The 16,870-nt window shown below is 44.4% G+C and overlaps 2 protein-coding genes and 1 long non-coding RNA gene across 8 annotated transcripts in view; 2 read left to right on the plus strand and 1 right to left on the minus strand.

Moving 5' to 3' along the window:
- The window catches only part of LOC127008587 (uncharacterized), a 49,701-nt gene extending 43,793 nt beyond the window's left edge, over window positions 1-5,908 (plus strand). The window contains exon 2 of the long non-coding RNA XR_007761196.1: window positions 4,717-5,908. This is a non-coding gene — a long non-coding RNA (uncharacterized LOC127008587). The remainder of the gene's footprint in view (window positions 1-4,716) is intronic.
- The window catches only part of LOC127008578 (uncharacterized), a 52,888-nt gene extending 36,770 nt beyond the window's left edge, over window positions 1-16,118 (minus strand). For 2 of the 5 annotated variants that reach the window (XM_050880783.1, XM_050880782.1), the window contains exons 1-2: window positions 15,763-16,118; window positions 10,643-12,230 (exon numbers count right to left, since the gene is read on the minus strand). In XM_050880783.1, coding sequence (XP_050736740.1) covers window positions 10,643-12,016 — 1,374 coding nt within the window. In that variant the 5' untranslated portion in view covers window positions 12,017-12,230; window positions 15,763-16,118. Of the gene's footprint in view, window positions 1-4,806; window positions 7,132-7,522; window positions 7,826-8,014; window positions 8,175-8,329; window positions 8,491-8,595; window positions 9,786-10,642; window positions 12,231-15,762 lie in introns of those variants that run through there. The other 3 variants (XM_050880785.1, XM_050880784.1, XM_050880786.1) reach the window with 3 other exon arrangements.
- Window positions 1-16,870, plus strand: part of LOC127008582 (uncharacterized) — a 93,222-nt gene that overhangs the window by 62,808 nt on the left and 13,544 nt on the right. The window contains exon 1 of one of the 2 annotated variants that reach the window (XR_007761194.1): window positions 16,252-16,597. The exons of the other annotated variant lie outside the window; for it this stretch is intronic. The gene's annotated coding sequence lies outside the window, so the exon portion shown is untranslated. Of the gene's footprint in view, window positions 1-16,251; window positions 16,598-16,870 lie in introns of those variants that run through there. 2 annotated transcript variants of the gene reach the window in all.

A 16,870-nucleotide genomic window follows, 5' to 3' on the forward strand; every position in this document is an offset into this window, starting at 1 on the left:
GTACACTTCACTCTGACTCTTCACTTACCAATAGCTTACTGTTATGCCGGACGTGTTACTTGGGTTCCGTGTCGCCGTTAGGAGACTCCGTGGGAGGGAGATATGTAAACACTTTGCACAGCTGATGTAGTTTAATATTCTTCCTTAGTAGTACACTTCACTCTGACTCTTCACTTACCACTAGCTTACTATGACTGGGACTAGGACTCTCTCGCCCTCTTCTCCTATTTATATATATATATATATATATATATATATATATATATATATATATATATATATATATATATATATATATATCCAGAACAGTACAGTCTAGAATGTTACAGTATATTTTAGATCATACAAGAACATGTAGCAAAAATATATGCGAGTTGGCAACACTTCCCGCCTGCCGTCTGGCCGCGCCCCACGGGGCGCGGACGGCTCGCCTTGCTCCCTGCCCCCCCGCTCGCTCCTCCCGGAGCCTTCTAGAGGCCCATGGACGCCAGGGGAAGCTTCCAGCACAACACTATCCCCCCCTCTTAATTGTGATCGTCCCGATCACACATTTAACTATATACAAACATAAGAGAATTAATCAAAAACATAATAATCGTCGTATCGCTGTGGACGCCTGCGTTGTCTCTGTCTTCTGCTCGGTGCCTCCTGTGCCTCTGTCTCCTGGTGCGCCTCGTCGTCGTCCGCTTCTTGGGGTGTCCCTGGAACATCTGCCGAAGCCGAGAGGTTATCTCCCTCGGCTGAAAGGTCCAGAAGGCCTATGTCGTCGTCGACCTCCTCTCGGTCCTGGACGTCCCTTGCGTTTTCGTCGGCTGCTGGGTGTCTGTAGTTGTTCCAGGTGTAGTGTCCCGGACCGTGGTGCCTCCATAGGCGGTTGACGTAGACAACTTTCGGCTTGGTCCTTTCCGTTCTCCGGATTCGGTAAGTCACGTCGGAGAGGCGTTCTAGCACAGTATAAGGGCCTTCCCAGGGGCTCTGTAACTTCGGAGACTGTCCTTTCTTCCTCTGCGGGTTGTAAAGCCAGACTTGGTCTCCTTCCTTGAAGTCAACGTGGCTTGCCCTCATATTGTAATCGCGCTTCATGGCCTCCCCGGAGAACTTCAAGGCACCACGGACTTGATGGTGCACTTCTTCCAGCCGTTCCTCTAGTTGACGGGCAAAACTGGAGGCGTCCCTTGGAAGGCTTTCCCCAGGAGGCCTTCCTGTCAGTAGGTCCACCGGCAATCGCAGCTCACGTCCAAACATCAGCTTTGCCGGTGAATACCCCGTAGTCTCGCGGGCGGCAGACCTGTAGGCCATGAGAAGCGCAGGCAGCTTCTGATCCCATGAAGACTGATCATTGTTGCACTGCTTGGCCAACTCCTGGCCCAACGTCCAATTAAACCTTTCCACCATTCCATCTGACTGTGGGTGCAGAGGGGTGGTCCGGGTCTTCTTGATACCCAGAAGCTTGCAGCACTCAGCAAGGACTGTTGACTCAAAATTCCTTCCCTGGTCGGAATGGAGCTCGTTAGGCACACCGAAGCGACAGAAGAACTCCTCCACCAAAACCTTGGCGATGGTAGTGGCTTCCTGGTCAGGGATGGCGTAGGCTTCCGGCCACTTGGTGAAGTAATCCATTGTGACGCAGATGTACCTATTTCCGTTCGTCGTCAGAGGCAAGGGTCCTGCTATATCCACTCCACCCGTTCCATGGGGGCTCCAACCTGGTATAGTTGCAATGGGGCACGGTGACGCTTCTTGGGGCCCTTCTTTGCACAGCACACCTCACACGCGTGACACCATTCTTCCACGTCCTTCCTCATGCCAACCCAGTAGAACCTTTGGCGCAGGCGACTCAGTGTCTTCTTTACCCCAAGTTGTCCGCTGGTGATGCTGTCGTGCATTTCTTTCAAGACGCCTTCCCGGGACTTCACAGGTAGCACCGTGGACCAGTAGTGGTCAAGACCATCATGAGAGACCCAGCGTCGCTGCAACACCCCGTTGTCCATCCGAAGAGTGTCCCACTGAGTCCAGTAATTCTTGGTGGCAGGGCTTCCTATCGAGATTACTTCCCACCCAGGTCGCGTTGACGACTGACTCAGCCACTCAGGCCGCACCAATGTGCGTTCCGAGCCTGTGTCGACGACCACAGGCCACAACACTCCGTCAACCTTGCCCTCCACTTGGCAGCTCGTCATGGTGGTTCTCCTGCACGTTGATATCTTCGGGGCATGTACAGGACAGACTGGTCGTTGCCCCCGTGAACCAGTCCTTCTTAGTTTCCCGAGTGGTGGTCCCTCGTTGGGGGCACATTTTTCCGACACTCATTCTTCCAGTGCCCCTTTTCTCCACAGGTCCAGCACTTGGGTCCTTCTCTGGGCTTCTTCTTAGCGCCACCTTCATATTCCTTCTTCCTCTTATAGCATTCGTTCTTCTTGTGCCCAGCCTTCTCGCAGTACCAGCACGTTCCTTGGAACCTGTCTATGTCCCTGACAGCGCCCTTTCATGCCCTAAAGCCAGAAGTCGAGTCGTCCCTGAAGCTTGACAAGCTAGACCTAACAAAGGACTCAAACTCCATGGCGAAAAAACAAATGGCTACACTCCTGTCGCCAATGTTATGCCGGACGTGTACTTGGGTTCCGTGTCGCCCTCAGGAGATTCCGTGGGAGGGAGATATTTAAACACTTTACACAGCTTCTGTAGTTTAATATTCTTCCTTAGTAGTACACTTCACTCTGACTCTTCACTTACCACTAGCTTACTATGACTGGGACTGGGACTCTCGCCCTCTTCTCCTATATATATCCAGAATAGTACAGTCTAGAATGTTACAGCATATTTTAGATCATACAAGAACATGTAGCAAAAATATATGCGAGTTGGCAACACTTCCCGCCTGGCGTCTGGCCGCGCCCCACGGGGCGCGGACGGCTCGCCTTGCTCCCTGCCCCCCTGCTGTCTCCTCCCGGAGCCTTCTAGAGGCCCATGGACGCCGGGGGAAGCTTCCAGCACAACAGTATCTTTACATGCTTCCCATCCTTTCCCTTCCCTTCTATTTGTCTTTCTCCCCTACCTCATTATCTTTATACACACTTCCCTTCCCATCCATTTCCTTCCCTTCCCTTCGTTTGTCTGGTTTTGTTTTCTGTCTCCCTTTCTTCATTCTTTCCTAATAATATATGCCCCCCTTCCCCTAGTACTCTTTCCCTTTCCTTCTCTTCCCTATCCTTTCCTTTCACTTGCCTTCCCCCCTCCCTTTCCCTCCCTTTGCATCAGTTGTTCTTTACCTGGGCCGAGTAATTACCAGGTGTTGCAAGCCCAGATGGAAATAGTAGTAGGTAGGAATCTCTCTCTCTCTCTCTCTCTCTCTCTCTCTCTCTCTCTCTCTCGCTCCTGTTCTAACAAGTGAAGGGTTCAATGCGTGTCTGAGTACAACCACTACCTAAGAATTTGATTGAATTGCATGCCGTTATTAAATTCCTGCGTCTGGCTCATGTCAATATCACAAATCATTGAAATCAACTTGCCCTTAGTGGTGACCAAGAAGTCTAAAATATACTCTAGAATCCTTAGTGGTGACGTTGCACTCGAGTCAGTCAGCTCACTCTTCAGTTGACCTTCGCGCCGTGTAGTGGAAGCTCAAGCCCCTTCGTGCACCATAATTTCCCACCAGGTAAGTCAGCTGTAATGTCACACCTGTCTCGGCTGTCACCGCCCTCCTGGATTGGTGGTGCGCACGGCGACAGGTGTTATCCAAGAGCGTGACGCGGTGCTTCGCTGGTTCACACGACTCGCTTGGTGACCCGCCTCGTCTGTGCCCCTTGACAGCACCGTTAGGGTCCTGTGGCCGGCTTGTTACATACAGGTAATACCGTGTGGAGCTGTTCGTGGTCTAGTTCCTTTCGCTTGGACAAAGTAGTGAGTGGCAGTTACAAGATTTGATCTGTCACGTATATTTGTTTACTGAGTTTGGTTCATGTATAGCCTAGCTAAGGGCACGTACGATCTACGGCTGCACATTGTTTTGATGCTCATCTCCATCACATATTGGCCCTTGAGCCTGTGACGGGAAATAACCCATTACTCTGGGACACCTAACTAGCCATTTAATGAGGCATAAGTTGCTGTTTGCAGTAGCGTAGCAAGGTGATTTGGCCCCCCCTACCAAATCCCTCGACCATTGAGTATTTAACGTCTACATATATTACCTTTGTGTCACGTGGCACCAAAACCCACCTGCCTATCAAACCTATTGACTTTTTATAACGACCTCTTCTCAGTTTGATCCAGGAACCACTCCCTTTTCTTGTATTATTGCCCTTGTCCATCCCAAACGGAAAGTGGTTGGCCAAGGGAAGGGAACAATGATTTGTTTCTGGATTAATGGGGCTGCATGGGTTTGGGGGAAAGCTTCAGCCCCCTTTGGCACCACCACTGCATGTGAAAGGTGGCTTTTGTATCCCCACCCCGAGGTCCAAATGCCCTGCTACATCCCAGAAGTCCTGTACCCCTGAATCCCTCCCATGCCTGTTCATCCCATAACCCAAAAAGACTTACCTACTTAAGAAAGGAAAGGAACATTAAGGAATCAGTTTCCATCACTATATGACTGCAGTATTTATTTTTGTTAGATTTAGAATGCAGCATGTTAATGAAAACTCGCTGGAAAAAAGTATTAACTCGTTATGTCAGAGTAATGGCTGGATCATGGCTTAGTATGAAGACAAAAAAAAGTGTCATAACCCTGCAGATTAAAAATTCTTTCAGTGTCAAAGCATATACTGGACCTTGTATTAGTGAGGAGTCATGAATCAAACAAAAATAGAATTGATGTACATTTTTACTTTCAATTAAAACCCAACAGTCCCTTAAAAAGGCTTAGTATCATCTCCTGGCGAGACTCCCCTCACTGCAGCATTATTATCACAAGTTTATGATCTTTCAGTCACTGGTTACATTATATGCATTACAAATACTACATATAGAAATATTAAATTATTATGTTACAATTGAGGAACTTTGTCCAGCTCAGAAAGACTAATGAGATGGTGGCACTTGTTGAGAATAGGGCTGGATCCATACACTGGTACTTGTGCTTCAATACACCATTCAGCATGTACCTGTACTTCTGCTTGGATTCAGGGACTTGCACTTGTAATTTGGAGCACAAGCACAGTGAATGTGTATTGACAGGTGACCAGTGGAGGCTGCGCAGAGGAAGGGCAAAGGTGCAACAAAGTTGTGGCCCAATATATCCTAATTACCATACAGGCTATGTCAGCAGGATACATCACATGTATGCAATAATTGAATGTAAAATATGGTTTATACCACTGTTAAAATATCCAAATCTTTAAGTAACTAACTGGTATTAGCACTTAGATTCAAGCACTTGTGTTTGTACTCTAGTTCAACTAGAGTAATGAGACATGTTCACACTTGGATATGTAATATGTATTATAATGTACTTATACTTGTACTCAGGTATAAACAGTTGTACTATCAAACTATCAAACAACTATCCCCTATTCTTTGACAACACTCAGCTATCACCTTCTTCAACACTAAACATCCTCGGTCTATTCTTAACTCAAAATCTCAACTGGAAACTTCATATATCTTGTCTTACTAAATCAGCTTCCTCGAGGCTGGGGGTTCTGTACCGTCTCCGCCAGTTCTTCTCCCCCGCACAGTTGCTATCCATTTACAGGGGCCTTGTCCACCCTCGTATGGAGTATGCATCTCATGTGTGGGGGAGGCTCCACTCACACAGCTCTCTTGGACAGAGTGGAGTCTAAGGCTCTTCGTCTCATCAGCTCTCCTCCTCTTACTAATAGTCTTCTTCCTCTTAAATTTCGCCACCATGTTGCCTCTCTTTCTATCTTCTATCGATATTTTCAAGCTGACTGCTCTTCCGAACTTGCTAACTGCATGCCTCCCCCCCTCCCGTGGCCTCGCCACACATGACTTTCTACCCAAGCTCATCCCTTTACTGTCCAAATCCCTCACGCAAGAGTTAACCAGCATCTTCACTCTTTCATCTCTCACGCTGGTAAGCTCTGGAACAATCTTCCTTCTTCTGTATTTCCTCCTGCCTACGACTTGAACTCTTTCAGGAGGAGGGTATCAGGACACCTCTCCTCCCGAAATTGACCTATCTTTTGGCCACTCCTCTACTTCTTTTTAGGAGCAGTGAGTATCGGGCCTTTTTTTTTACATGTTACCTATTTTTATGCCCTTGAACTGACTCCTCTGCTATAAAAATAAAAATAAAAAATTGAATCCAAGCCTGGTTTGGAGTAGAGTTTTATCTTTTATAATCTTTTTATGCTCATTAGCCAATGAGCAAACCAACTCTTTGACATCTTATAGCAAAGAATACATAACAGCAATGTGTACACCAAAACCCTTGAAGGTGACTGGGCATCACACTAGGAAAATACTAAAACATATTTTAAAAGAATACATAACAGCAATGTGTACACCAAAACCCTTGGAAGGTGGCTGGGCATCACACTAGGAAAATACTAAAACATATTTCACAGCAACTTAATAAAGCACCTCCATGATGTGGCAGTTAGCACACCTGTATGAATCTACGGGCCGGGGTTCAGTCCCAGCCTGGGCAGTTGGCATGTAGCCCACCCAGCTGTTCATCCTCCCCTTCAAAGGTAAACTTGTGGACATATGCTGTTGCTGCAGGTGGCCTCAGTGCTTATCTCCACTTCATTAAATGTAAACTGTGGTAACTTAAAAAAAAAGCCCGCTGCTCACCGCTCCGGTGAGCAGCGGGCTTTTTTTTTTTTTTTTTTTTTTTCCACTCTTTGTTGCCCTTGAGCCGTCACACTGGCCTTGTGGCCCTGGGTTGTGGGTTCTCAGCTCCTTACCCACCACACGCTCCAGGGCTGGGAGGGTGAAGATGAGCGCCAATGTAGCCACTGTAGAATATGCCCCAAACTTAACCTTTACTTACTTTAATGAATGAAAGCCCAGTACTTCACAGCCTCAAATCACAAAGGGCCTCTGCATGGGAGACACTGAGTCCCACTCCCCATCTTGGCCTGGGCCATTCATTACCTCTGCAATGTGTCGCCACATGAAGGCTTCCTGTCTCACCGGTCAGGCTACCACACACTGGACTCATCAGAGCTGTGGGGAATTTTTTTTCTTTATAAACAACACATTTTGTGGGTCATTTTAAAGTATTCAGCTCAAGTTTCATTCCATTGTTGACTTTAATTGCCCAACTTTTTTATTCCTGAACCTTGCTCTTCCAGTACTGTTCACGATGCCTTCTGAATAACTTGGATTAACTTGGACTAACCCACATTGCTTTACCTTGTTCAGTAGTACCAATAAAAATGGAGTTTGGCATCACATCTTAAAGTTTAGCTCTAAATAGTTACAATTAGTGTTTTTATAAGTTGTTTTATTTATGTTTGACACTTTGTTCATACTTTTTTAGCGAAGTAACTCCCCTAATTCCCTTTTTCCCCACTGTATGCATGAGAGGATTCATAATACTTGAATGAGGCCTTACCAGTATAGGGCACAGCCAAGACTTTGCCTGGCAAACTCCTTAAGATCCAATAGTTCATTTTTCTCGAAAGTGGAGAAGAAGCGAATGCCTCCTTTCTTGTTCACCTTTACTCCTAGCTCCTTCAGGCACTTAAGGATGTCAGTGCAACGCTTGGCAGTAAAGTTGCATTGAGGGAACATAATGGAGTTGAACATCCTGCAAGACCATTGGTTTTGCTGATCATTACAGTGAAGTACTCTGGCTGTGGAACACTTGAATAACATGTTTGCTGCTATACTTGATGTCCATTTGGTGCCAGATGTTCTATCAAGTCAATAAAGTGCAATCTACTTATTAGTATTTGATATAAAAAAATAATCAGTGAAGGAAATTCGTAATTTTCTTTGATAAAATCAGAGTCCATGAGAAATAAAATTCCATATCAAAGGGAAAGATGTGTTAAAACTAATGTAATTGACAGTTTTACCAGCACAAGTGTCAGATTTGACTTACCCCTCATCAGGAAGGAGTGCACGAATCACTCTACACTTCATCTCCCAGTCTTTATCTACCCCAGAGAGCCAAAGACTGCCAGTCTCTCTTCCCTGAAGGGGTTTTAGAACAGGCAGAGGCGTCAGGCCATCAGGCCTGACCTCTGACATCACGTGGATTCCTGCCAAATCAAAAGGGTAGTTTTAATATTCAGAAAACACTGTAAAGTTAACCATAAAAGTTGCGTTTGAAAAATACATTATGTTTCCTGAAATAAGTTTCAAGAGAAATTATCATAGACCACTTTATAAAGTACCTGCATGTTCATCTTCTCACCTATATATGTAATATCACCACTTTTGTTCACCAAGTCATTCAGTTCAACCAGAAGTTGCTTGGCATGTTCTGTGTTGGCAAAGGCAATCTTCAGCTCTGTTGTGGTCTCTGGCAGGCAGGAAAGTGTGCCCAGATGGCCTGTGAATTTAGTCACGCTGCACCTGCAGAAACAAATGTAGCATGTTTTGAAGGGAGTGTTCTGTGCTTTGGAACAATTCATCAAGACACTGCCTCAATATTCCCCCAAGTATTTCCTGTTTCCGTACCCATAACTGCTGCATCCCTCAGGCTGCAGCTTGCCTAGGTATTCATCAGAAGAGCCACATTCCTTATTCTTCCATTGGTGTTTGAAGAAAATTTGAACTGCACAGTCCCTCTGTGAGAGCTGGCACAACATATCATCCAGGTGTGGAATGTAGGTCACTTCATTCTCCAGAATAACCTGCACAGGGATGTTGGTGTCCAGGTATTTGAACAGTGCAAGGGCAGCTCCCATATGGCCATCATGACTATGAGTTGCTGAGGACAGAACAAAACATGTTAATCTGTGTTCATGACAGAGGCTGATCAAGATGTTTCAATGTTTCCTGCATTGTGAGTTGATGGCAGGCCTGGGGAGATTACACGGCTATTATATTCAAATATGATTACTTGGCAAACTCCAGATTACAATTACAATTATAGAGGTAGAGTTGGGAGCATACGCTATAGCTGCGCATGGCGACACTGCTCATCTCCGTCCTTTTGGCTCTTTGACCCGGTGATGGGGGAGAACCCTTAACCCGACATAGGGCCAGTGCAACATCCGGGTTACCACAGTTTACCTTCCCCAAGTTTCCCCAAGTACCCATTTACCGACCATCCCAAAAGGAAGGATGAACAGCTGAGTGGACTGCAAGCAGACTGCTAAGGCTGGGATTCGAACCCAGGCCTGCATAGTCAGAGTCAGGAATGCTAACCACTGCACCAGAGGCTGTTACAATCATGATTAATAAATCTGACAGCAGTCGATTTTATTATAATTGGGAGGAACTTGTGTCTAAATTTGGAGTGGTACGACAAAGTTGGCCATGATTTTGTAAAGATCTGAATTCTTTCTTGGGACAAATCAGCTTCCTGCTTCCCTCAATTCACCGGTTGTACACTCATAATTACGGTGTCAGAAAAAGATCAGCAAGATGGAATCGAGGGTAATGGTGACATTTGTCCACACTACACAGGCTATAATTCTCTACTTATTGCCATAGCATGAATGTCTCCCAGATTGAGGTGAAAATTACAGCACTCAATGAGAACAATATACCATTAATTAGTACTAAAAGGTTTGTTGACAGTTGTGACTATAGCTGTTAACCCGTGAAGCGTCAGAGGCTTAAGAGACATGTCGCCCTCCTCCCATCCTTTTCCTATGCACATGTGCAGAAGTGTTGTTTGAGTGTAATGGCAGTGTTCCCATTGCATCTAAGTAATAAGACATGGCTTGAGTTCATAACTACTCACGAGGTCATTTAGTGGAGCTAGGAGGGTGGCCAGCGTGGCATCACACTTGGCTTCCACAAGTATGTCAAGCCATTTGGTTCCCTTGAAGTCGGCTTCCTTCAGTATATCAACAAGCTCATCAGCATACTTATGTAACATGTCAGGGCACTGATGAGTCAACAGACCTGTCAGGTGCAAGAGCATGTTCTCATACTTGGCCAGGTTTTGGTCTGTTTTTAGAAGATCATTGCAAATCTTTTTCAGCGACTTTACATCTGGTTTAAGGCTCCCAAGGAACTTTTCTATTTCATCCTTTGTTTTGCCATAATCCTTCATCAACAAAGATACAATATCCTCTGATTTATCATTCCTAAGTTTATTAATGAATTGATTTGCAGCATAAAATTCTAAAATGCTTTTGTGAGGCACAGTCAGCTCAGTCTTGTAGCCATTGCTTGTCCACTCCTTTTCAACTACAAGAAAAGCTTCAATCATTTCATTGAAAGGGACTTTTAAGTCTTTACACTTCTTTTCCAGTACATCTTTTGATTCAGTAGAGAGCTGCATTGAGTCTGATAGAAGCGTGTCCATGCAAACTCTGTACAGATCTTTCTGAAACTCCCTTACTACTTCTTGAATTTTACCTTCGGGCAGGGCCACATAGCTTAACTGATCCTGGAGTCGTGTCTGCATGCGGGACTCAATCAGCTCCAGGAAGGCAATGTAGAGACCAGTTGAGGTTGTTTCAGGATTCACTTTGGTGGGGTCAGAGGCCCAGAGGTAGGTGAGAAGTGTGAGGTTGAGAGGCAGTCGATAGTGCTCACCAAGGCGGACCTGGGACTGTTTCAAGAGGTCAACCAGCTTCTGGGTGTCCTGATAACTTTGTTTCTCTTTGATCATTTCATTGTGTAATTTTGATACAAATTCCACTCTTTTTTCCAAAGATATTCCTCTTAGCTTCGTTTGAATCTTCTTAGTGTGTGCACCAAGAACATTGCAAAGGTCAGAGAGCTTGCTGGGCCTTGTGGTGATCAGGAGTTGTAAGTGACCTTTGCTACTTGGTACTTGTTTATGTAATAGTTCTTTGATAAGCTTCTCAGACTCTGTATTTAGTTCATCAAAGCCATCCATGACAAGCAAGACCTCCAGCTGAAGTACAGACCTAACTAGGTCAGCATCATCAAATTTGTATGAAGCTGTTGGCAGGAGGCCCTGAATTAGCCCTAAGTAAGAGGAGATCCTTTTTTTTCCTTCGGCCCAGAAAACCAAGTCATAGCGTTCAAGACCTGTAAAAATAGTGGATCCTTTTGCCCAGTCTGACAGGATCAGTTTTGTTAAAGTGGTTTTGCCAGCTCCTGCATCACCTTCCACTATTATGACTGTTGGCTTCTCCTCAAGTTCAGTCTTCACCTCAAGCAGCTCCTTGTATCCCACTTCATGGGTTTCATCCATGTTCTCACATATGACTTCAAGCTTAGTAAACACATTTTCAACATCCAGCCGTTCCTTCCCTGTCACAAAGGATGCTGGATCAATCTTTGATGTATCTTTATATTGCTGTGACAATTCCTCTCTTCCAATTTTAAGAATGGATTTCTTCCGTTCTTCTCTAAACTTTAACAGTTCATTAATATCTTCTTCTCCTAGGCGTGCAGTCATAATATGACAGACCTGGGTATTTATTTTCTTGAGTGAACTTTTAACTTCACCATCAGACACTCCATACCTACTCCCAGCTTTTTTAACTACATTCTCTAATACTTCTGTAATGTCTCTGCACTTTTCATTCATAACATCATCATTAGGTACTTCCTCCCCATGAAACAGTCGATTCCTCATATTTTTAACTTTTGTGCAGAGAGATTCCAAGTTTTCTTGCCCTTCTTGCCATTCAACATTTGCTTCTGCAAGCTGATTACAACCCCACTTGATGCAAGCAAAAATAAGGCTAACATCGTAAGACTCTCCAGAAGGATCCTTATCGATTGTTTTCTGCATCATAGTGTCAAATCTATTTTTGTAATCCTTATTGGTCATTTTTTTCTCATTTTTTAAGTAGTCTCCTATTGACTCTGTGGATTTTTTCTTGCATCCCCACTTGAATACACAGTGAAGGGCATGACGACCTTCACTAGCCAATATCTTGATGAGTCTGAACACCCTGCGATCCTCGTCTCCTATTCCACCAGGGGAGGGTTTTAGTGACATTGTCGTTCGTGAAGTGGTGGGTCTTGCTGAAGGAAATGATAGATGTGGATGCTGTTAAAAATAAATGCTGCTGCTTCAGTTCTGCAGGAAAGGTGTAGGTTGTCTTTCATCATTCCAGCTTGTTCTGAAGTGTTCCATGCCTTAACTCCTAGTATGTTGCTATGTTGAATCCTTAGAGATCACCACCCCAATAATGCAGAGGGTCTGTTTGTGGCTGTTGAGGAGAAATAGAAATTCAGTTATTTATTCAGCATTAATATTTATTATTATTTTTTTTTTTAAGGGGGGAAGAAGGCACCAAATTACTTGAAACAGAGTTAAAATCTTAGTGTAGGCATACATAACATTATTAAAAAATCACAAAAAGATGCCAATATTAAAAAGTTCCTCAGGTAAACTCCTTTTCACTAGCTCTTTAAGGCATAACTAAACATAAATAGTTTGATTATGAAATGTGCAGTTTAACTCGTTTACTTCGGCTAACTTGAAGCTACGAGTGGCTGAGAAATGGCTAAATGTTGAACAAATATGTGACTATCTGCATGGACTGTATATTAGCATGCCCCTCACATAACCATGCAGCTGATAGTAATAGTTTTTCACTCAGATATCATTGTTACAGGATGGTTTTGGTTACAAAATAAACCTGTGACAGCTGCTACCCAGCTCTGACGCTTCTCAAGAGTAAGGAAGAATTTGATGTCGAAATCCGTCATATATTATTAACCCTGTAGCTGCAGGGATCATGTTTCTTAAAGGCCCCTCTAAGCGAAAATTATGAGAAAAAATCATCACTCATGCAAACCTTTCATAATATATATCAATGCATTTGTGATCAGTTTATGCAACATCTATTTTGGGGGGTTTATATCATGGCAAAAATTTGGCCCGTCGCTTCTACCAGGTTAATGTAATGTATGATGGATTTCTTCTTTACATGAAAATAAGAAATCCACCTACATTTCATTATTAGTTATCTTCACCATCACACATATTAGGGGAGAGACATAAAGAGGATAAACTAAATTGATTAGTTTATAACCTGGGTCTTGTATGGTGGATTGCCACATGACAACACGGGCTACAATTTGCTTAACCCGGTAGCAGCAACGGACCAAATTTGCGGCTTTACCATGTACCAGCGACGGCCAAATTTTTGCCATGATATCAACCCTCCAAAATAGATGATGCATAAACTGATCACAAATGTGTTGATATATATTATGAAATGGTTTGCGTGAGTGATGATTTTTTCTCATTTTTCTTGCCTTAAAGAAACATGATCCCCGCAGCTACCAGGTTAAACTTGGAGTCACAGTGTAGTGCGGCGACTAAGCCTGATGGGTGAGCCTCCCATAACTACCTCTGCGAGGGGGTACCTCTTTGGCTGACTGGTTAAGGAGTGGCTCTCCCGTCTCGCTGGTCGCGGGTTCAATCCCCGGCACCAGCAAAAACATTCCTTGTCTGGATTAATTTCTTGTGTGTTTCGTTACACGTGGTGGTCGTGTTGGAGCAAAATTCTGGCGATTCACTGGTGGCAAGGTGGTGGCATCCTCTCCTGTGATTCTGTTGTGTCACCCCAAGTGGGTAACAGGTAGAGTGATGGCTCATGCTCTCCGATGTTCATAGAAAATGGGAACTCAACACACAGAAATTAATCTACATAGGAATGGGGAGCCATGTAGTGCGGCGACTAAGCCTGATGGGCGAGCCTCCCATAACTCCCTCTGTGAGGGGGTACCTCTTTGGCCGACTGGTCAAGGAGTGGCTCTCCCGTCTCGCTGGTCGCGGGTTCGATCCCCGGCGCTGGCAAAACCTTTCCTCATCTGGATAAATTTCTCGTATGTTTCGTTACATGCTGTGATCGTGTGGAAGTGTAGTAAAGAGCAAATTCTGGCATTTCAACAGGGTGTGGACACTAGTGACTAGGGGGGCATGTACCCCTCCACTGGCCATGCCCTCATACCCATCTCTGATCTGATTTCAGAATATGTCCCAGTAACCTTCCATGTGGCATCAGAATGCTCCTGAGCTCCATTTGCCTAATCCCCCTCATATTCATCAGTGCTTCCCCCTCCCCCCACATTGATAAATACCTAGCTGATTGACTGATATGTTTATTGTTGATTTTCACCACAAAGGAGAAGGGAGGAGCATGCCATCCCTTCCCCCAGGCTGTACATAGTGTAGGTAGTATACGGGATAGAATGTTAGCTATGTCACTGCAAAGGGTCTATGGGCCGTATTTTAAGACACCATCGCTTCTCACATCAGCTATTTCTAAAGGTCAAAGAGGGGATCAATCTGTTTTTCATTGAGTGTTTTTCAAGGTTCATGGCACAGAAGAAGGGTCAAACTACCACCAGGGTCATAAAACTATCCTGGAAAGACCTACAGCTCCTACGAAAGCCTTGTCAAATATGTGAACTTGGGCGACGAAATGTTTTAAAATAAGACCCTATGTCTCTACGTCTATGTAAAATCATCATTATTGCCATAACAGGACAGCATGCAGGAGAGAGAGAGCTCTGAAATGAGAGAGAGCACTGTAAAGTGAATCATACCTATACACACATATAACATGCATCTTGCCATGCACCACTGACAACCTTCCCCCTGAACACTCGGTAATGTAAATCCCGTTCACCAAGCAGCCGGCACAGAGGAATTCAGCGGTGACTTAATTGCTTTAGCGGAAAGATTAGCATCACGTGTAAGGGACAGAATCATGGCCGTACATTATAATTGTTCATGTGCATGCTGTCTTATTGTGAAGGTGTGCCTCCTAGGCCCCTGACCCTCCCCGCCTATACTAGAACAGAGGTGACAGTGCCTTGTTTGGGTGTAGACTGGAGGCACAACACACACAGCAACAAGAGTCAGCTGATCCTGCCTGACCTTGAATCTGGCTCCTCTCGTGACGTCATTTCCCTCACCAAGCATAGGCCTTCAACTATCATCTTCCAGTTCACAGTTTCTTCAACCACAAGACAATCATAAAACAATAACAAGACAACAACAAGTCAATGACCTTGTGTTTCCCCTCAAGCATCAGTTAACAGTTTCTTTAATCACAATAAGACAACAGAAGAGACAGCAACAAGACAATCATAAAACAATAACAAGACAGCACCCAAACTACAAGTCAGCTGATACTCCATGACCTTAAATTTGTTTACCCTCAAGCACACAATTATTTAAGACAACAGAGACGAGACAGCAACAAGACAATCACGAAACAAGAAGACAACAACAAGACACAGCACCCAAACAAGTAACAAGTCGGCAGAACAGTCCCTTTCCATCCATGATCCATATATCATATTGCCATCGAGTAGGACTGCCTATAGTCTCCTTGGTTACCACTCTGAGCTCAGAAAAAAATATATAAGGATTAATTTAAGGTAGGCGGCGGCAGGAGCAAGGGGTGGGGGGGGACTTAATTTACGTCGCGTACTCTACACGTATTGACCCTCGACCGGTTTTGCGATTCATCGAAAAAAGCCCCCACTATAGTTTTAATATAAATTGTTCTGCGTTGTGTAGTCGAGCGCTGCATTATAATTCATCATGATTATATATCTGGCAGGTGTCTTTTATATTCTTCGAGAACTTATAGTTAACCACATACTCATTATATATAGCCATTAACTTAATTGTAGCCCATGAAATCGGAATAATTTGCGGTTTTTAGAGGTCAATTGTCGGCTGTTTCCGTTTAAATCTTTTTACCTTTAATTACATACCGTTAAACTTTGAAAATTAATACACTTCGTTAACCCCCCCCAAAAAAAAAACGATTATATAAATATATTGCCTTGGCCTCTTAATTAGAAAGTCTTGTTGGCCTCTTTGAAAGTCATCTTAATTGGCCTCTTTGAATGTCTCAATTTTCTTGTGAAACCACGTGTCATTTTTTTCCTTGTTTGTCTTCCTCGTCCAGTCACGCACACTGATATCACCACCATGCACAGCCCCACCTCTCCCTTCTTGACCTCCCATGACCCTACAGAGGACTCGGTCTAGGGTACAATCAAGGGGACTAGACGTTAGGCCTTGGCGCCTGGGCTGTTATCAGGGAACAAATATCGTAGCCACTATATACACGCCTGCAGGAAGCACACTGCCAGTCTGCCACGGCCACGCCTGCCGCGTCAGGCGTGAGTCATGGAGAACACTTCGGTTGCCACACTTTGCCTTCTTCCCGTACTTGTTAAGTTGTTATAGTGACCCCCTTCGATCTCTCCCTCCTCCCCTTCCTTATTGTTACAAAAGTATACAACCAAGGAGAAGGGAGGAATTAACATGCCATATCTCAAATAACCCCCAGGCAAGAGAATGGGATATGCAGTAATACAAGAAACGTGTACAACATTCATATCACTGCAGTGGAGTTATGTTTAACTTCCCTCCAGCGATGAATCACCAGTTGGGATTGATGATTGATAGTTTATTGTTGCAAGTAAAACAACACAGGAGAAGGGAGGAGCATGCCATCCCAACCCCCAGGCAGTACAGAGTGTGATTATACAACTAAGGATACATGTGGAAGTAGCACCAGGAAACTAAAAAGATACAATGGTAGGGGACAATAGTGCTAAAAAAATAAGTTGGGAAAAGCCTCGATCATTGGGGAAGCTTGTTTATGTAACAGATAGATAGATAGTCATGTGTCATCATCCGAGGGGTAGCCCAAGGATTTTAAGTTATACGTATATTTCGGTATCCAATTTTTTTGTCCAGCAGTTTTGTGGCCGCTCGATCTCCTGATACCTTTTCCCTCATATACACCCTCTTGACACAGATATGCCCATTCATTCTCAATTGTCATGTTTCATCCCTTATATCGCTCTT

This window comes from Eriocheir sinensis, chromosome 38 (assembly GCF_024679095.1).
Source record: "Eriocheir sinensis breed Jianghai 21 chromosome 38, ASM2467909v1, whole genome shotgun sequence".
NCBI lineage: Eukaryota > Metazoa > Arthropoda > Malacostraca > Decapoda > Varunidae > Eriocheir > Eriocheir sinensis.